Source organism: Bactrocera tryoni, chromosome 5 (genome assembly GCF_016617805.1).
Source record: "Bactrocera tryoni isolate S06 chromosome 5, CSIRO_BtryS06_freeze2, whole genome shotgun sequence".
In the NCBI taxonomy this organism is placed as follows: Eukaryota; Metazoa; Arthropoda; class Insecta; order Diptera; family Tephritidae; genus Bactrocera; species Bactrocera tryoni.
In genome coordinates, this window is record NC_052503.1 from 60,002,478 (window position 1) to 60,024,911 (window position 22,434).

The 22,434-nt window shown below is 33.5% G+C and overlaps 1 protein-coding gene across 2 annotated transcripts in view; it reads right to left on the reverse strand.

The window, feature by feature from the left end:
- The window catches only part of LOC120778077 (nucleosome-remodeling factor subunit NURF301), a 48,684-nt gene that overhangs the window by 21,292 nt on the left and 4,958 nt on the right, over positions 1-22,434 (reverse strand). Inside the window, exons 3-9 of one of the 2 annotated variants that reach the window (XM_040109771.1) lie at positions 21,951-22,337; positions 21,554-21,886; positions 21,370-21,482; positions 19,745-21,179; positions 16,302-16,432; positions 14,005-14,048; positions 12,950-13,036 (exon numbers count right to left, since the gene is read on the reverse strand). In XM_040109771.1, coding sequence (XP_039965705.1) covers positions 14,022-14,048; positions 16,302-16,432; positions 19,745-21,179; positions 21,370-21,482; positions 21,554-21,886; positions 21,951-22,337 — 2,426 coding nt within the window. In that variant the 3' untranslated portion in view covers positions 12,950-13,036; positions 14,005-14,021. Of the gene's footprint in view, positions 1-12,807; positions 13,037-14,004; positions 14,049-16,301; positions 16,433-19,744; positions 21,180-21,369; positions 21,483-21,553; positions 21,887-21,950; positions 22,338-22,434 lie in introns of those variants that run through there. The other variant, XM_040109770.1, reaches the window with a different exon arrangement.

Sequence of the window (22,434 nt, forward strand, 5' to 3'; positions counted from 1 at the left end):
TTTATGGAATACAGTCAAAGCCTTCTTAACCCTCTCATGCCCGAATTAAAATGGGCGGAGCTAAAACATTATTAAGGCAGATATATGTATGTTAGTCTTAACTCAAGTATGAAGTGATAAAAATTTCAAAGTCCTTAGCGTCCTGGTTCGTTAGTTACAAGATGTTGCCTATAGGCAACAGCTCTTTTACAAAATTATTGTAAACAAACACACTTTTCCAATGACTTATTTTTATTAATACGCTTTTAATAGCTTCACTTGTATGTATGTATGTATGTGTGTTTGTTTGCAACTTTTTTAAATGGTGCTGAAATCTAGAATATTTGAGCGACACTGTAGGAAGGCGATAGTAAGTTTAAGCACCTCAGCAAAAAGATGCGCTTAAAAGTATGCAACATCTATATAAAACTAGTTTTGATGATATTTGAATAGCATACTGAGTTGGGCGTCGACCGTTCATAAGATTCAAGGTTGTACCAGAGAACGTATATTTATAAATATACGATATATATATTATAAACAGAGAACGTCTATCATAGACAGCTAAAGCTGAAAAAAAACGTATTTTTAATTTATTCTCAATAAATTTGATTAGTTATTTTGCTGTTAATTTCTCCTCATTTTAGCATGCACATTAACTTCATGAACTGCATATCACTGTCCTTATTATTTTTAACATAACTGTATGTAACCCTATATTTATCTCGTTTAGTTTTAGGTGATTCGTACAACCGTTAGGTGAACAAAACCATAGTACTCTGTAGCAAGTGGTTACAAGAGCGTAAAAATCCTTGTGGCGACTTAAAACTGACAGCTACATATATACTCCCCACCTCGATTTAAAATTAAAGACATCCAATTTAACTTTTTTGGAACGCTAGGTCGTAGATTGCTAGCAAGAGGAGATTACAATGCAAAAAACATGTATTGGGGCTCACGACTAATTAATCCGAAAGAACAACAGCTGTTGATACAGCTCACACTATTATAAATAGGCACAATAACCTTGACATAATATCTCCTGGTAAGCCGACATATTGGCCTAGTGATCGTAATAAAATACCAGAAATAATTGATTTTGCTGTAATCAAAAATGTAAATAAATCGCACATAACAGTTGATGCATGTACTGATCTATCTTCTGATCACTCTCCTGTAATAATAAAGATATGTGAACAACTCATATTCGTTGATCCAAAAGTGGGTCCACTATCTTATAAATCGAATTGGCTAAAATATAAAAAATACGTGATTAATCACATTAATATTGTGTACAAACTATATATACATGAAGAAATATTTACGAAAGCATAAGAGAACTCAATGATATAGTAACTAATGCAGACTTAGCAACACCAAACAAAAGCTATAAGCCGCATGGTTTCAGAAAAATCACTAATAGTGAAATAGAAAAGCTTGTAAGTGAAAAAAGGCGTGCAAGACGAGAATGGCAGATAAATCACTCCCCCTCCACTCAGCGTCAATTGAAATAAATTAAAAAAAACGCTCAAGCGCGCTGAAGAATTCAACACTGAAATGTAGAAGCTGTGTCCAAATTAAATCAAATTCCCTTTGGAAAGCCCAAAAGTCCATCAAAATATGCCTATATGAAACTTGGGTGGAAATTGGGCTCGAAGTGACGAGGAAAAGGCTAATTGTTTTGCAAATCACCTATAAAAGGTATATAAACCTAATTGCCCAAAGAACAATATTCAGCTGTCAATCTTACCCACCACAGCTAACGAGTCACTCGAATCTTTTAAGACTTCAACTTCTGAAACTATTAGAATCATAAAAGGACATAATCCAAAAAAGTCGCCAGGACATGAGAACATTACCCGAAAAATTGTATTGAGTTACCAAATATTGATGTAGAGGTGCTTTCTAGTCCATGCAATTCTGAGCTTCGGATACTATCAAATTTCAAGAAAAAGTCGCATATTATCTTGACAGACAAACCTGGGAACGACTTAACACAGCCGTCTTCGTACAGATCAATCAGTCTTTCACCCTGTCTTTCTAAAATATTTGAAAAAGTGTTACTACCAAAGATGTCGGCTTTCCTTCACGAGAATAATATAATAACAACGCACCAATTCGGGTTTCGTGAAAAAATAGCACGATAGAGCAAGTAAATAAAATTACTAACGAAATAAAAAAAGCATTTGAGCACAGAGAGTACTGTTCACCTATGTATGTATATTTCTAGACGTAGCTCAGGCGTTTGATAAGGTGTTGCATTAAGACCTTTTATATAAGATTAAAAACATTCTACCTTTAGAATTGAATAAAACATTGCGAGTCTTATTTAAAAAATAGACAATTTATGGTTAAAGTAGGAGATTTCATATCTGACGACCACACGACAGTGTTTTAGGCCCAACTCTATACATCATATATACAGCAGATCTTTCAACAGCTAATAATGTATTGACATCAACTTTTGCGGATGACACAGCTTTAGTGAGTCGTAACAAATGCCTCATAATAGAATGAAGAATATTAGCGGAGCACTTAAGTTCTGTCGAAGAACGGCTAGCCAGCTGGCTTTGCTGACTGTTTGACTGTGAACGAACAAAAGTTTAAGCATGTTACATTTTCGCTAAGACCAAAAATGTGCCCAACAGTAAAAATTAACAATATTTTAGTACCCCAAGCGAATGAAGTAACTTATCTTGGTATTCACCTATGTAGATAGAAGACTTACGTGGAGAAAACATGTGTATATATAGTAAAATAACTTGCATGAAGATAAGAGCTACAAATTTAAATTGGTTTTTAAATAAAAACTCTAGACTTAGCCTAGACTTTTATATAATGCGGTCATAAAGCCGATTTGGATGTGTGGCATTCAACTATGGGGAACGACCTGTGCAACTAATGTTGATATAATACAAAATACAAAGGTTCCAATCAAAATGGCTTACAACAATCACTTGTTCGAAATGGTATATGCGTAATGAAAATATCCATAATGATTTTGGTATTAATATGATAAAGAAAGAAGTAGAGGGCAGCAGAATGAAATACTATATATGTATATCTAAAACTCCGAGATCACCCAAACCCATTGGCTAATGCTTTAGTACATTCCTGTGATCAAACACGCCTTAAGGGGCTATACCAGTGTGACACTTTCAAAAAAAAAATTTTTTTTTTGCTTTTTTCGATAGCTTATACATATATTCAAAAATATCCTGTGAAATCGGCGAGGTCGTATTTTAAATAGTTTTTGAATGGCAGCGTTCTAAATAGCGACCGCTCAGAGGTGCAAACATATATAAGTGAAACTTTAAACGCGTTTTTCTCGAAACGACATTTTTCAAATTTGCTGACATTATAACTCAACGAGAAATTAACCGATCGACTTCAAATTAAAACTGGATATAGTTGAATACATTTGCTATACAATAGACTACGATCTTTTTGATTGGCTGAAAATTGCCAATTTGGCATTAAAAACGACAATTTTTTTCGTAAAAAAACGATTTTTTTTTTCAAAATGGCGCCATTTTTCTTAATTTTTGATATTTTTCAAAGATCGTAGTCCATTGTACAGAAAATATATTTAAGTTTAATAAACATTTTGAATTTTTTTGTTTCAGCTACTCAATCGACCGGAATCATGCCAGCAGTTGAGGCACTTTTTTTTTTGGCACTTCCGCAGACAGCACATTACTCCGTTATTTTTCAATATTTTTGTAAAATTTTTTTTTTTTCCATAGAACGTCGAAACATTCAATCTAGTACTTTCTTTTGAAAAAAATTCACGAAAATCGCCTAATTTTTCATGCGTCACACTGGTATAGCCCCTTAAAAGAAGATATATGCCTGCATACTAAAGATCAACGTATCACAGCTCAATCACTTGCTTGAGCTTGTCTAGTTTTTAAATAGATTACAGATTTTATAACTTATTGTTAGGCTTTTAAAACCAAAAGCAGATCCAATAAATAAAGAAATATTGCAAAAAATAATAATAAAAGATAGTCGCTCACAGATTTGAAATGTAACTTAAGAAATCAAGTTATTTTATTATTTCGAATTTGTTTATCTTTGTTTCTATAGGGGAGTTAAGTATAAAACACGAAGTGTCTTAATTGTGTTTTTGGAAAAAAAAACTCCGGATATTTAAAGATTTTAGATTTACAAAACGTAATAAACGTAATTTAACACCCAAATGCGTCTTTATTCATTCGATAAATATGTATTATCTCTTAAAATCTTCCTTTATTCGGAACTCATTAACAAATTTAATAGGATTGCTTCCAAATGTATTATTTTGCAAGTTTTGTCCCATTAGTGGGTTTTGCGTATGTTCGAAAAGACGAAAATCCAATCAGATTCCGAATCTACCCTGCCGATATTTAAATGAATAAAATATGCATTAAAATAAAGTTTTATTAATCGGGCATACACTGTTCTTTTTAAATTAGTAAAAATTAGACATATTAACTTACTCCTAAACCCTGGTGTGACAAATCTAAAGCCCGAAAAAGTTTTGTTTAAACAATTTTTCTTTTAATATTTGTGTATCCATCATTTTATGAAATATAGTTGCACATAGGCGAGGCATGGAGTCAACTAATTTATTAGAAAAGCTTCCCCTTGCATCTTTTATTTGTATGAATAAAGCAACCGTGTTTTTACAATTTTCACGTCTAATTTTCGATCTACAATTTCCCATAAGTTCTCTATGAGATTTAGATCAGGTGATTGTTCGGTCCATTTCAAAGCTTCAATTCTATTATCAACAAACTCCTTTTTTTTTTACAAAAAATAGCCTGTTTCTGGTCATTGGCGTATTGCTAATTCCAGTTTAAAGACATTTATTCTTCAGCATGTGGCAGCATAATATCTGAAGAATATTTTTATACATGAATGTCATGATATGATGAAATGGCCCTATTCCATGATCGCACACGAGTACTTTGCCTCAACCGTTGACCGTGCCTGTTGTATAACGTGAATTGAGGCGCATCAACCCGTCTGAACCTTTCATATTGAACTTCGATTCGTCGGAAAAAGTACAGTTCGACATTTTGTCGTAGTCTAATTTATGTATGTGCTTTTCTGCATATCTGTAGCATGAAAATCCAACTTGGACAGCTCGAGGTGATATAGATCTTGAAATAGTTTTTCAGTTTGATATACAACCAACCTCATTCCATAATGAATTGCAACTGAATGTTCACTCTTTTTTTTCTATTTAGCTAATAAATACACATATCCAAATTTGCTGATCAATAAAAATCGTTAAGCAAAAAATGAATGTGTGCAGTTAGAAATCATAGTAATGTGCTTTAGTTTTGTGGCACCAGAATTTTGTTGTTTTTCATATATGGATTTTTATCCTTTTTAATAAGTTAATTTGTTTAACTTACTTGATGTTTGATTTGTAAAGAGAAAAAAAGAATTTAAAATGTTGTTATACATATAAGAACCATGCGTCCGGTAATTAATTTGGTTAAAATAGGTCTAATAGATCTCAGGAACTACTTCATTTCACCTAAGGGTGCGCAAAGTCCCTCCCATTTTCCAATTTTTACAACTGTTCCTATAAAGCCCTTCCCTGCCATCCTGGTTGTGAAATTTAATCCTTGTTGTGCATTTATTAAGTATGTTATGGCTCTTTTAGTAGTTGTCAATATATCCGTTATATGGAGAATGGGCTTGATTATTATCAGATTTTACGAATTTTCATAGTATATGTATATATACAGCTGTGTTCAAAATTATAAAAGTGCCCTAAGAAAAATATTTAACCCAAAAAATTTATCATGTCAGAACATGAACTTCAAGCACTCTTCAAGAAATATTTCTAACGGTATTCCGCGAGTAAAACACAAATCATAAACTTCAGCTGTTTACATTATTTGCAATGTTATGAGTTCAAATCCCTGTCGGTCACTGAATTGCGCTGTTCACAAATATAAGAGTGTGAGCTACCAAGTGGTATAAAACATTTTTATTTAAACAAAATCTGTAAAAAACTAAAACGATGGGGGTTTTTAAAGGATAAGTCTTTTATTTTAATTAGTGGGTAGAGGGAAACATTGCAGCAACAAAAAGCGAGAAATCATTAAAAATCTTAGAAAAAAAGGGAAAACTTATAAAGAAATACTTGGGTGCTCTGATCAAATGATATTAAATACCCTGCCCCACAAAAATTAAGCCGAAACACGTGACCGAAAACGCAAAAATACTAAAGAAATCAATCTACGCATACTCCAGTCGTCTAAAAAAGATCCCGAACAATATAATTTATTTGCGCGGAGTCGGTGAAAAGTTCCATTGTTGACTTAGAAACTTAATTGCAGCACGGTTGTAATTTGCCAAGGAACATGTCCACTGGCAACCGGAAATGGAGAAATATTTTGGGGACAGACGAATGTAAGGTAATTGGTGGCACAGGGTCTAGGCAGTATATTCGTCGTCCACCAAATACGGAATATAAAATCCGCAATACACTCTTAAAACCGTCAAACATGGTGGTGCAAAGTGGGGAAGTTTCTCGTACAACGGCGTGGGACCAATCCATATGATAAAAGAAACCATGGATTAGTACGTTTATGTGGATATATTGAAAAAAGTTATGCTGGCATGCGCGGAATGAAATATGCCATTAAAGTGGTTGTTTCAGCAAGATAACGACCCGAAACATACAAGTAAATCTGCATAGGAATGGCTTCGGGTCAATAAAGTTGAGGTTATGTCGTGGCCTGCTCAGTCGCCTGACCTTAATTTCATAGAACTTATGGCCAGATATTAAAACAGGTGTTACTGACCGTAGGCCATCAAATACAAGGGAATTATGGAGCACAGTCCACGAGACATGACAGTAAATCCTACTGAAAAGGTTCGTGATCTGATCGATTCCATGTCCCGCAGATGTACTGCAGTAATAAAAAATGGCGGTTACTCGACTAAATAATGTGTTGTTAAAAAAGTCTTGCGTTTGTATTGAATTTTTTATTTTTTTTTTATTGAAATTGAAATGAATTTTTGATGACTCATGCCCAGCTCTTGACCGATGCTACGGCTGCTACTATGCCGGTCTCTTTCGACCAATTCAGCGATTTTATCGCAATTTTCGACGACAGGCTTTCCGGAGCGTGGCGCATCTTCGACCACCTCTACATCAGAACGAAAACGTTGCAACCATCGTTGTGCGGTGGAAATGGAAACTGTAGCACAAATTTTATTGGCGGCTTGAGATGCATTTTTGCCTTTATCGTAGTAGTACCGCCAATACGCCGTATTTTCTCTTTATTTTGCTCCATGTTTGCGACGCTATAACTCACGAACGACTTAAAAGAAACGACAATCAATCAAACACGTGTTAGCGCGTGAAATGAGCTTTCCAAAAAGGTATAGCATGACCCGATGCGACGAATAAAACTAATAAATAAACTACGCGCTTTCAACGCCAACTAGCGAAAATACCGCAAGACTTTTTTGACAACCTATTATTAAGTAAACTAACTTATACAATAGTCATAATTTGCATTTTTTAAATTTAATATTAGTTTGATTGCATTTTAGTATGTACCCCTATTATTTTGAACACCGAATTATTGAGATTTTAATTTAAATCATTTATTTTTTTTTCGTTAAATAAAAATTTGAAAATGCATAAAAAGACTACATGAACAATTCGTGGATAAAAAATAAATGAATAAAATTCTTAGTTTTGTTGAAAAGCATAACTTTGTATTTTATATTGTGATGCAGTACTATTATTTTGAACACTATACAGTTGTGTTGTGTATACACACACGGTCAAAATAATACATACGGCCGTGTAGCATTCAATGGCTACTAAATTCTCTTTTATTCATGTTTAAAGAGAAATAATGTCACACTTCATTTCATATATGACTCAAATAACAAAAATAAAGATATTTGTAAAAATAACACTGTGGAACATTTTTGGGATTATTGTCTGAGGGGTGATAAATTCCAAGTCAGGGTGATGGTACTAGGTCAGTATAGTAAAACCCTCAAAGGGTTTGGCGTTCGTATGTGTCAGTTTTTTTTTATGACCTTTTAAATTTTTTCCTTATCTTGATGTTTTTTCGCTTAGTTGTAACATTTTGGCAAAAACGTAGTTTAACATAACTCGCGAACCACTATTATCTATTTTTCCAATCCATTAGACGGTTGTAGCAGCTTTTACACACTATATTTGGTACCCAATTTTCGTTCACTATAACATAAGAAAAAATTTAAAAGGTCATAAAAAAACGGACACAAAAATTTACTTTATGTTGTTTAAACATACGTACATATGTTCAAACTTAACTTTTCTTAGCTTTTTTTTGTTTAAATAGAATTTGATTTAATGCCAAAGATAATAAACTTTGCCCCAATTGCATACGCTTTTTTTTTCTATCCTGTCCGTCAATTAATAATAATCGTAAGAATGAAAACCGAGAAATCGCGGATCAAAGTTTTCGCTTTCTGCCCAAGCGCTCATATACATATGTTCATACATATCTACCAGACGCTCGGTCTAGCTTCGACAATATTTCAAATTCCCATCTATAACATTGGGGGCATATTCTTAGATAATTTTTAAAGAGATTTAAGAAAAAAAAAATCAATTTTTTGAAGCTTCTAAAGCAAGCTCCCCCCTTAAAGAAGATTTACAAAACGTTATAAACGTAACTTAACACCCAAATGCGTCTATATTCATTCGATAAATGTTGTCTCTTAAAATCTTTCTTTAATTCGGAACTCATAAAAAACTTTAATAGGATTGCTTCCAAATGTAATCATTTGCAAGTTTAGTCACATTAGTAAACAGCTGATTCGAATATTGGTTTTGCGTATGTTCGAAAAGACGAAAATCCAATCAGATTCTGTGACACCTTGAAAATCAGAATTAGTTTGCAATTCTGACAGCTAAGCAATTCTGTCTTGGATTCCACAACACCCCTGATTATTTTACCATATGTGTATAGCCATGGACACATAAATGACACACTTGATCAACAAATAAAATACATCTAAATTTACCTAAAGTTTATCATTTATTTCTTTTATTTTAGTTATTCACTTTTCAATATTCTGGTTCTCTCATTGTCGATGCTTTACTACCTTTGGGGTGTGCTTCGGAACATTGTCCTGCATAAATGTTCAGTTTGGGAGCATGGATTAAAAAAAATGACTCAACTTTATTGTTAGTATATCCAATTACTGATACCGACCATTATACTTCCATTACCGAGCTTAATGTGTTTTGTGGTATACATAGCGTTAATGGCTTGAATTATCTTTTAATACTTTTTCGACGATTAGAAGAGCAGATTTGAATGATAATTTCATTCCATCTAAAAAATATACTCTTTTTTTTCGTCGACAAATTTAACTCCCTCTAAGTAGCATAAGAATAATTGAATAAATTTATGCGGTTCTTTGTTGAGTTGAATAGCAGACCGATAACAATTATCTGAGTATAATGATCCACTATTCATGCAGTCAAAAATGTTGTCAATTTTTGAAATAAATTCAGCCGTTGATAAAGCTACCGCTTGTGGACTTTGCTTGAAACCCGATGTATCGCAAATAGTTTTAATAGCAGCTTCAACTGTTTTGCTAAACACTTGCGTTGCAAATTTAACTCGCATTTTTTCAAATGAGTAATAATAAAAATATTTGTAAAAATTTCAAATTGGGATCAACCACGTCAAAATATAGATATGTATGTATACAAACAAAAATAAAAATTTGTTTCAAGCGCAAGGGAGCATACATCCATTCACGTAAAAGATCAATCGCATATTAACATATGCACACATGCTCTAACCAGAGCATATTCAAAAACAAAAGTCATTTCAATGCTAAAATTCTTTTGAAATATACACTGCAAAGCGTCATTGCTTCTGCATTTTTGTTTTTACTCGTAAATACAAAAACAGACTTGATCGCAAATACAAACCATTGCCTCTTTCAAAAAGCCAACAACAAAAAAAAACGACATATTACTAATAGGCAACAAGAATTTTAGAATAGGCGCGACGTTCCAAAAGTTCAACTTCATGCATATTTTCGCAATGTAAAGAATACGAAATTTAACATAATTCCGTTGTTCAAGTTCTGCTAACCAAATTCCCCCTGTTGCTTACCGCCCGCACCCGAAACTGAAATTTTGTCATTTGCCATGATGCGCATTCTACATTACTTCATATTCTCTGCTGTTACATAAGTTTTGTTAACCCTTTTAGTGCCGGGCGAATTTCACAGTTTTACAAGGGTTCGGAAAAATGCTTGTAAAAACCAAACGTGAAACAATATTTACATGATTTAAAAAGCTGCGTATTATCTTATAAAGAAATTAGATCATTTATAAATCATTACAAATTTATTTTGAGATACTAGAGTTCGCAGTGCGAGTAGTAAACCGCTACAAGGCGCGAGCCGATAAATCGGTTCTAGGCATTGAAAGGGTTAAATATAAAAAACCTTGTTATAGACTTTGAAAAACAAAATTTTTTTTAATTTTCACAAATATTTTGTCTAGGTTTTAATCATTAATTTCGAATATTTCGCCTTTTTTTGTTTGCTATCCGTAAACGCTTTGTAAAGGCAATGCAAGCTTCTTTGGGTATTTCATCGAATATCTTCTGTAACCACACTAAACTCTTCTATCTTCAAATGTTCTACGTTCTTCATTTTATCCAACATGAAGACTTATTTGCAATAATCTAATAGATTTTGATCCCATGAAATAAAACATGGAATTTCGGTTTACACCAGCTTTGAACAATTCTAGCCTTGTGAGCTAGATCCTGCTGGAAACGTGATTCCCTAAAAATGAGTGTCCTGTGCATACATATAATTTGTTAAAACCTCCTCTAAATACTTTTTCAATGAAAAGGGGAGAGGTAGCTTGCCCTTTCGGATATCGCCCCCACATATCATAACAGATGAAATCTTTTGATACCATTCAACTGTTTTTTTTTTTGTTATTTTAAGTGAGAATATCAGCAATAGTGTGAACCCGCGATTATTTTGGGAGTTATGGCTGTCCTGTAGCAAAAATAATGTTTCATCGGAAAAAATATTTCGTATTTCCTCCGAGGGAAATTTTTTCTTCTCATTGTTGTTTGTTTCTAGGACGTTAGGACGTGAATTTGCATTGTTTTAAATCGCACATCTTCAATTTTTATACTCTCGCAACAAAGTTGCCAAGGAGAGTATTATAGTTTTGTTCACATAACGGTTGTTTGTAAGTCCTGAAACTAAAAGAGTCAGATATAGGGTTATATATACCAAAGTGATCAGGGCGACGAGTAGAGTCGAAATCCGGATGTCTGTCTGTCCGTCCGTCCGTCCGTGCAAGCTGTAACTTGAGTAAAAATTGAGATATCATGATGAAACTTGGTACACGTATTCCTTGGCTCCATAAGAAGGTTAAGTTCGAAGATGGGCAAAATCGGCCCACTGCCACGCCCACAAAATGGCGGTAACCGAAAGCCTATAAAGTGTCATAACTAAGCCATAAATAAAGATATTAAAGTGAAAATTGGCACAAAGGATCGCATTAGGGAGGGGCATATTTGGACGCAATTGTTTTGGAAAAGTGGGCGTGGCCCCGCCCCCTACTAAGTTTTTTGTACATATCTCGGAAACTACTATAGCTATGTCAACCAAAGTCTACAGAGTAGTTTTCTTCAGGTATTTCCATATACAGTTCAAAAATGGAAGAAATCGGATAATAACCACGCCCACCTCCCATACAAAGGTTATGTTCAAAATCACTAAAAGTGCGTTAACCGACTAACAAAAAACGTCAGAAACACTAAATTTTACGGAAGTGGCAGAAGGAAGCTGCACCCAGGCTTTTTAAAATTGAAAATGGGCGTGGCGCCGCCCACTTATGGACCAAGAACCATATCTCAGGAGCTACTAGACCGATTTCAATGAAATTCGGTATATAATATTTTCTTAACACCCTGATGACATGTACGAAATATGGGTGAAATCGGTTCAGATCCACGCCTTCTTCCAATATAAAGCTATTTTGAATTACATCTGATGCCTTCTCTGTATAATACGAGTATAAACATTAGGAACCAATGATGATAGCGGAACAAAACTTTACAAAAATACGGTATTTGAAAAATATGTAAATGACGTATTATGAAATCTCGATTATCGCTTTACCATGCGAGAGTATAAAATGTTCGATGACACCCGAACTTAGCCCTTCCTTACTTGTTTTATAAGATTTTGTACTGTTCTGTGGCACACACCCATGTCCATGGCGATTTTTCTTACCGAAATAGCTCAATATCGACGTATTCGCTCGCGTACTTTTTTCCCCATTTCTGGAGTTCTAACGGTACATTTGCAACCGGTCTTTTTCACAATTTCTGAGCTACGATGAACGAACATTTTATTGACATGATTTTCATTTTTAAGATTTAACAATTTCACTAGGCCTTTTGTCTCTTAAATGCAACTTCACTACAAGTTCTCGTTCATTTACAAACTAGGGCATTATTTTCCCCAATTAATATAAAAACAAAAATTAAGACAAGTTTTGCTGCGATGGGCACGGCAAGGCTGCATAAAGAGGTAACAGTTATTCATCACCACGCTGTACATAGAAGAATAGGGGACTGACGTTTGGGTTAATGTTGTTTAAGAGACTGATTAGACTATCATTGATGTCCATATATCTGACAAATTATAAAATTTCGGGGAAAACCATACAGTGACTGCATGTTTCTTATTTAAAACTATGTACATGTAAAATGTATCCTCAATTTTTATATTGGATTTGATCAAAGCACTTACAGATTTGTAAAAATCCTGGTGAAGTTACAATGAAATCCTGAGATCCAGTGCCTGCACTTGGACTACTTATTATTGTGTTATTCCCTTGTGATGTTTGTTGAATTTGAATGTCTTGTAGTATGGTCGAATCTGGTTTATCTTGGTTTTTTGTTCCATCCATTTTATTGGCATTAAGTTCAAGGTTACTGCTACTTTGTTCAGTCACCGTTGCCTTAGCTAGGAAGGACGCCTGTAAAGTGATAAATTTTTATTTTATATAAAGCGTTAATTACTTTTAATACTTTTACTAAATACATTAAGGAGATATCGTAATCAATGAGAGGAACAAATTAAAAAAATTAAAGGAATAAAATATTTGTGGGTTTAAACCGTGCCCCGAAATGCTTGAAAGAATTTTATTGACATATTAAAATTGCAAATTTATAAAATGCTTATTTGTTGTATTAGCTCAATGTGGACTTGAAAGGTAACAAATGTTAAGTAAATAAATTTAATAATTAGAAATAAAAATATAATAGTTTAGTTTTTCATTTAACTGCATATATATTATTATAAAAAAGTAATTTAAATCGCGAAACATTTCGAAATCAGTGAAAACTCAATTGCTAAATTTTTTTCCATGAAAAAACTAATTAAAAGAAATTTCTTTATAGACAAAGCACTAACCAAAACTAATTGGAGAAAGTTTTAGTGTTAAACAGGGATAGAAAATAACGGTATTTGCATAATGTTTTACTATAAAAATATATGATGAAGGAAGGGTCGGACATACATACATATATGATGTAGTGATAGAAATTTTTTGTTTTTTGAGAGCTACACAAATATGTCATAAGTATTATTTGTCAAAGCAAAAGAAAAAACTTACTATGCAACTCATTTTGTAAGGAATAAAATATAAATTAAAACACTTGAGTTTTTGCCTATTTCCTCATAACTGTTACGGTCCCTGTTTAAAACAATAGAAGGTAGATTCTTTTGTGTATTTAAGAGTTCAACAACGGTGTTGACAATAATTACGAAATAATACAGATGTGTGCAACACAAATAAATAAATTTCCGACAAAAATAATTAGTAAACTTACTAATGTGATTTATAAAAAAATATTATAAAAATGCAAATTGAAATATGTACATACATGCATATATAGTATAAGGTAGCATATGTTGTTGAAAATGTTGCAGCGACAAACCTACCTTGTGTTCGTAAAAGATCAGTTGTAGTACTTATTCCAGGAAACCTTTAAGAGAGTTTTCGAAGAGATTAACAGACATGACTTGAAAAGCAGCATTTGTTTGGGAAGTTTTAACTATTTGTTACTCTTTTGCACTTTTAGTTTAGTGTATTTGAATTATTTGAGTAAATGTTAAATGTTGCGTTGTATTTGAGAGAAAACAAACGGAGTTATCTTTTACACTAAGCATTTTGCTGTAAATGCGCAGTGAACGTATAAATTTGCGTATACTTTTGATTAGATGAGATGATTAATTTATGGATAAGCCTTTGTGTTTTAGTTGCTTTTGTTTTTTTTCTGAAATATCTTACTTATCGGGCAAGTACTTTTTGTCCTTGCTTTCGTTTTTTTATATTAATTACACTCTTTTAAGTAAAATTATTCGTTATTGCATTTTTTGACTGCTTTTTGCCGTCATGTTTGGGTTAATCTCTTCAATTTTTGCTTACTTCTTTTAAAGATTTCATGAATGGCCACATTAGAAATATTGAATTGAAATTCAACGTGTTTATAAAACGCCGATTCTAAATTTTTCAACTTTTTTGATGCATGACTTGATTGCATTTTGCATTTTTACAATTTAATAACAATTTCATATTACTTTTTGAACTTTTTTACAATTTAGCGAGCGCTTTTTGTCAACACAAAGGCCAATTACAAATAATCATCCAACTAATCCGAATATAAGTTTTTATTTTGCTTATTTATATGCTTTTACTTAATTAGAATTTACAATGAAAATGTTTCATTCATTTACTTTAACTCAGATACAACAAACAAGATATGTACAGTAATGTGAGTGTGCGACACTAAATACTGTATTTCTTAAATTTTGCTTTGAAATAACAAAACAGCAATATTTCTTTTTTTTGTTGCTTCTTTAATATTTATAAAATTCTTATTAGCATTATTGTCAGTTAAATTTCATATTTTCATTTTCGCTTTTGTTTTAATCTACACTTCAATTATTAAGTGAATTTGCTTTTTTGTTATTTTTTTTTTTTATTTATTAATTTTTTTTGTTTAATTACTAAGAAAACCAAAATATGTAAAAATTACAATTAAAACAATTTTCGGTATCATTAAGTCAATTTATTGCAAAAAGCGCTTTACATTACAAAACGATTCGATACTTTAAGACTTAAAATTAAAAGTAATAATAATTAATAATAATTTTAATGTAATTAGCAATCCAAATAATACAAGAAAAATAATAATATGTATTTTAATGGTATGTGTTGGACATAATCGTAATTCTAAAGTACACATGTTCGTTTAGCTGTTGATGCAATGTGTGTTTTTTAACAATATATTAGCATATGTATATATGTATGCATATTATTCTTTAAACATACAGTGTCTTCCATTGGATAACGAAACGTGCAGTTTGGCTATCATTTTCTAAGTTATAATGTCATAATACTTTGTGGAACATAATTAAAGGCATTTGAAAGTAGTAAACACCCGAAAGAATATACGCGAAAACTAAAGATATGCACAAAAAACTTACGTTTATTCAATATACAATGAATATTTAGAAATGAGTATGATTAACTTTCACTTGCTTTATTTAGCCTGCTTGTTAGTTGTATAAAAGTGCATTGAAGGAACGCATAGCGTAGATTAAATAGCAAATCAATTGCAAAAATACTTAAAACCCATTGTCATCAAAATTTCAATTCAGCACAAATAGAGACACAACGCGCTGAGTTATTTAGTGCTTTTGGGTTTTTGTATTTCATTTGCTTTCTTATAATGGAATGTAAACATCCTTAAGCAGAATTTCAAAGAATCTTCCTAACAGTACTGCACTTTTGTTTGTGTGTAAATTAAGTAGCTATTGTATTATTGTAACTTAACATAATATTTAAAAATTGTCTTTTTTTATAATATTTATCATAGAGACGTATGTATGTGTGATCATGTATAAGAAATTATCGTTTTCGATTTAGTCAGCAAAAATTCTGTTGTTATATTGTACATATAGTATATACTTGATCAGCCATATAACTGCGTAGTAACTGTATATTTAAATTAATATAACATATGTTGTAATAAATAATAAAAGGCTAATGTTTGCACTGTGTATATACTATATAATATATTTTTAAGTATGGTATAAATTATAAAGTGAGAAAATATACACTTACATTTAGTTTTTATTTATTTTTGTTTATATAATTATTTCAACTATTTTTTTGTTTTTTTTTTTTAACGTTTTGCGTTTTTATTTCGTTTCTTTGTTCAACAACTACTCACTTGCTGATGTGTGGATTGATGTACTGGTGTTAGTGGTGGCGGTTGTGAATTCAGAACCGCGTTAGGTGGTTGGACTGCCAAGTAAATTTTCGTTGGTCCTAAGACGCCCTGTTTTCCGCTGGATTCTTGCGCTAAAAATACGAAATATATTTAGTGTTAATAAGAAGTAGATATAGAAAATAAGCAAAAAAAAAATTATGTTAAATATGCAGAGCAATATCACTAAATTTTTATTGCTGTAGAAAAATAAAATTGACCTAATTATTATAAGAAATATTGGTGACGTTAAAATTAAATTTAATCCTTACAACAAAACAACATTAAAGTAATAAAAATAAAAACAAATAAGTAAGAAGGGCTAAGTACGGGAGTAACCGAACATTATATACTCTTGCAACTTGCAAAAATCAAAGCCAGGGAAATATTTTAAGGTGTAAAACGTCAACCAGAGGATCGGAAGCCAAGCAATTTTATATATGTATATTTATAGATATACATATAACTCATACACTGGCTGCCATATTCGGCATTTGTTAGAAAAACTAAAATCATTATATGTAGTATATGGGAGTTGGGGTAATATCGACCCGATTTTATCTATTTTTCCCAATACTACATACTATTAACGTGTCACACACTAAAAAAAACTAATCATATAGAGAAAGTCAGCCGGATGTTCGAAAATCCTGATATTAGTAATATAGGGGCTAGTACAAGTATTTTAGGCACAAATATACACTGTTATGAGTAAAACACGCTCTCTCATTTTCATTAGCATAACTCACATGTTGACCGATTAGGCATATAGGGACTAATGGAAATATTGGCCCAATTCAACCCATACAGGCATGCCCTTGCCAGAGAAGGATTATCACACATTAACCAATATTTTCGATCAAAAGTCAACTAAAAGTACTGGGATTCAAATGTTCGATATCTAGTGGCTTAAGTTCCCGAGTCAATTATATTTCAAACAAATGTATTTTGCCATGTTGGTATTCCTTTATTACTATGCTAAATATCTGCCGAAATCTGCCAACCAGTTTATCTTCAGCTGCTGCTTCTGCTTAAGTTGGTACACTACTTATACGTTTCGATTTTTACAATGGATACAAATATCAAACAATGAATTTGTTGCCCTACAAGTTCTACAAGCCCGTTTTCAGTCGATCGAAGAGATAAAACAAAATTCGCTGGAGGAGCTGAGGGCCATCCCAAAAAGTGCTTATGAAAAGTGTTTAGAGAACTGGAAAAATCGTTGGCATAAGTGTATTCTGGTGGGAATTACTTTGAAAGCAACAAAATAAATATTGATGAATTATTAAACAAAATACCATTACCATTTACATTCAGTTTTTAGACCAAACGTAATTCCAGATAATGAAAACACTACTGAAGTACTAAACTTTCCAGAATCGCCTTGCCAGATGAACCTGCCTATTCGAAGAATTTCTATCAAGGAAGTAACGACTGAGATAAAGAAAAATAAACTTAAAAAATCGCCTGGTTTTAATAAAATTGATGGTCTTACTTTTAGACACCTGCCGCAAAAATGTATCAGACTACTTACTTACATCTATAATGCTATGCTTAGACTCGACCACTATCCAAGTCAATGGAAATGCGCTGAAATAATGATTCCAAAACCCAATAAACTAGAGCACTGCCCTTCTTCATACCGTTCAATTAGTTTACTGGCGACCTTCTCTAAGATATTTGAAAAGATATTTTTAAAGAGAATGTTACCTGTTTTAGAGGACCAAAACATATTACTTGAACACCAGTTTGGGTTTAGAAGGGGGCATGGAACTCCTCAGCAATGTCATCGAATTGTTAAAATTATCACGAGTGCTTTTGAATGTAAGCAATACTGCGCAGGGGTCTTTTTAGATGTTAAACAAGCATTTGATAAAGTATGGCACCCAGGGTTACTTTATAAAATAAAGAAATGGTTTCCAGCGCCTTACTACCTAGTACTTATAAAATCATTTTTAAGCAATTGTACGTTCTATGTCCAGGAAAAGATGCATTTTCTGAGCTTTATTCGATTGACGCTGGAGTTCCCCAAAAGAGAGTGTCTTGGGCCCCATATTACATACAATATTTACAGCTGACCTACCGATCGCTAATGGCTTAGAGGTAGCAACTTATGCAGATGATACGGCATTTATCGCCATCAGTTTTAATCCTAGTGATGCCTCAATGCCTCACTTCACTTACAAGAACAATTTAATATTGTCGAAAAATGGCTAAAGAATTGGAAGATAGAAGTAAATACACAGAAATCCGTTCAAATAACGTTTACGTTAAGAACTGAGAAATGTGCCCCCGTAACATTAAATGGCTCCATAATACCTGAAAGTGAAACTGTGAAATACCTTGGTTTTTATTTGGACAGACGTCTCACTTGGAAGATACACATAAAAGAAAAAACGAAGCAGCTCGAATTTAAAACTAAAAAAAATGTACTGGCTTTTAGGTCAGCGATCAAAACTTAGCTTTGAAAATAAAGTACGACTTTACAAGTCAATCCGTAAGCCAGTATGGACGTATGCAATGCAGTTATGGGGTACGGCGAGTATATCCAACATTGAAATCCTCCAAACATATTAATCGAAAACTTTAAGAAGCATTGTAAGTGCTCCTTGGTATGTAAGCAACTTCGAAATCCACAAAGACTTAAATACACCTTTTGTTAAAGACGAAATCAAGCAAATCTTGTCGAAAGTATTTAGATTGTCTTATCATATATTAAATATATTTACTAGACAACATTATGGGTCTTAGACGTTTAGAACGAACTCACATTTTGGATCTTCCATATATATTTTAAGTAGTTTTAAGAAGTAGGGAAGGGATATCGGGAGTAACCGAAGATTTTATACTCTCGAAATTCTAAAACACGTTCTCGTGAACACGTTTAAATATCACATACATTAATCAATCATACATTCGAAATCTGGAAGCTTGAAGGAAAAGTGATGATGCAAATTGGCTCATGATTTCTAATGCTTATTGCGTTATCTCACTTTTAAAAGTTTTCACATAACCGCTATATAGGGGATGGTCATGGTTATTATCTGATTTATTACATTTTCAAAGTCCATAAATGACTTCCTTTCAACAAGTTAAGTTAAATAGTTGATAATAGGCATCATAGCCTTGATTGAAATAACGGTTTTTGTATATTCAATTGAAGCTTGGCAATATGTTTCCGCTTAATGGCAATGCGTTACAATGGACCGATCAACCACATTGGGTTATCTTAATTTTTAATCAAATTGTCACTTGTTGGTATTGGACGGATAGTCACCCCGATTTTTTTCTCAAAAAAAAAAAAAAAAAACGTAATAATAAAATAAAAATAAATAAATAAATGATTATAAATATATGCTAATAAATAAAAACATAAACGACTGATACGCTTCAGACTTTAAATATACCTTTCAAGAGTTGTTGCTTTACTTGTTGTTGCACAAGCGCCAACTGTTGTTGTGTGAAATCATTGCCGACCAAGCCCTGCAGCACAATTCGTGGTCCTTGCTCGGTTTGTATGACCTGTGCGGTGACACACTTAATAACCGTGCCCGGTGGTTGGCCTTGAAGCAGACTCTCCTCAATCGACATAGTCTTGGTTGGGGTGGACGTGGTCTGTTGTTGCTGTTGCACACTTTCTTGATTCATATAGCTTGTTTGATGTTGTTGCTGGGTTTGTTGTGTGAGTGTAGTTCGCTGTATTATTTGCTGTTGTGGTTGTGCTTTTGGTTGTACTTGTTGATGCACAACAGCTGGAACTGATTTTTCGGGCGACGATTGTGGCGTCTCCAAAGTACTATTCGTTATGATGTGTGCATTGCCATCGCTTTGCGTCTTAATGTGTGCGACAATTTGCGCTTGATTATTACCCAACGGTCGTATGATGACTTGTTGACCATTTATGGTGGCAACTTGTAATTTGCCTTGGGCCAATTGTTGTGCTAAGGTGGAATTTTGCACGACGAGTTGTTGATTGGTGGTTTGAGGTGCTGCCGTAGTTATTGTTTGTTGTTGTTGTGGCTGCTGTTGTTGTTGAATCTTTACAACTTGCTGAGTCGGTGTGCTCGACTCGACTATATGGTTATTTGTTGTTTGTATTGTATGTTGTTGTGATTGTTGTTGTGGCTGTTGCTGCACCACTATTTGCTTAACAAGACGCGTTTGTTGCTGCTGCTGCGGCTGTTGCACTTGCGTCAGACCAGGCTGTGGATTGGTGGTTTGTACTATAACTTGTTGGTGATGGGTGGATTGCGTTGCAGCTGATTGCACAATCTGTTGTTGTGGCTGCTGCTGTACAACTTGTACAGCTTGATTTTGTGGCACTGATCTTTGCGTGACTATAGTTTGTCCAGGACTCAATATAATGCGCTGACCACCAATCACAATTTGTTGCTGAACATTGCTGGTATTCACTATTTGTTGTATCACCTTTTGCGTAGCTTGTGGAGAGGTGTTGTTGGTCGGGTTTGATGGTGTAGGCGATTGGTTTACAATAATCTGTTGTTGTTGCTGTGGTTGGGCCTGCTGTATGCTTTGCAAATTGGATGCAACAGGCTGTTGGGTTAACTGTTGACCGCCGGTGGTTATTAATACCTTTTGTCCTTGTTGATTTTGTCCCATCAATAATTTCTGACCCGGCTGAACAATAAATTGTGGAATACTTTGAGAATTTGTAGTGATTTTTGTGGCATTTGTGGTGCCTTGGTTTGCACTTGGTATTGTTTGTGTAACAACCTTTTGCACAGTTGTTGCGGGATTCACAGTGACATGTTGATTTATGACCTGCGCAACGGCCTTGGGTGGAACTGGCTTGGGTTGGCTACTTACAGAAGTCACAACAGACTAAAAGGTGTTAATTTTAATAAAAGAATAATAATTTGAATAATTGAATTACATAGGTATAGAAAATACAATTATTAAAAAAGAAGCAATGTTGTAGAAAGTGAATGAAGAACTTTTTACAACTATGCTACTCTTTTAATAATTATTTTATTATTATTGTATAGAAAATATAATGGTATATAAGACAAACCTTTTGAGCACCTTGCACTGGAACAGTCTTCTGCACAGGTTTGACAGTTATTTGTTTCATTACGCCTGGGGAATTTAATGGTGTCACCTGTTTCACTGGTAGTTTCTTGGTAACTACATAACACGGAATTCAAATATATTTCATTAAAAAATTTACATATTAAAATGTGTTTTGACAGCCTTACCCTGAGCGCCACTGCCTGGTGCTGTTGTTGTTGTCAACACATGCAATTTACCGTCAGGCATTTGTATTAACTGTTGCCCAGGATTTAAACCCCTCACGCTGACTTTGCCATCAGGACCGCGTATGATTTGCACTTTAGACTGTTGTGGTGCAGGGTTGGTGGAGGATTGCGACGCTTGCCCACTTGTACTAGAACCAGTTGAAGTTTGTGTTATGGTTTGACCACTACTATTAACTTTTTGTGTTGGCGTTGTAATTGCTTGCTGTATAATGCGTGTTGTACCATCGGGATTTTTTACGATAACACGACGGCTACCTATTATTTGACCCTTCACTATCGGATGCATAAACGCAATGTTAAGTGTTGTAAATTATTTGAGCATTGCTAAGAAATTTACCTTGCGCCTGTAATTTAGGATTTTCAGGATTCTTCTTCTGAAGATGTGCAGCACGTTGTAATTTCAATTGTTGTTCCATTTTTTCCTTGATTTCTTCACTACTCTTTGCGGTTATTACCACTTTGGTGGTGGAACCATTAGAACCACCAGCACTGGATGCCGAAGAGGAAGATGGCGATGAGCCGGCTTGTTCCGCTGCTTGACGCAAGACGACAGAACGTGTCATGGTTGTCTGTTTGCTTTTCTCATGACGTTCGCCCATTAGTTTTATTTCCCACAATTCTAGTTTATCCTCTTCCACCCACTCCTCACTTATTTGTGGTTCCGTGGGTTGTGGGGATTCAGCACGTTTCCGTTTACGCAGACCAGAACGAATTGACGTAACCTCTGTTACATTACAAAACAAAAATGATAATCAATAAACTTACTAATGATAAAGACCGAAACACTCGTAAAAAAAATACAAATATGACAATAATGTCCA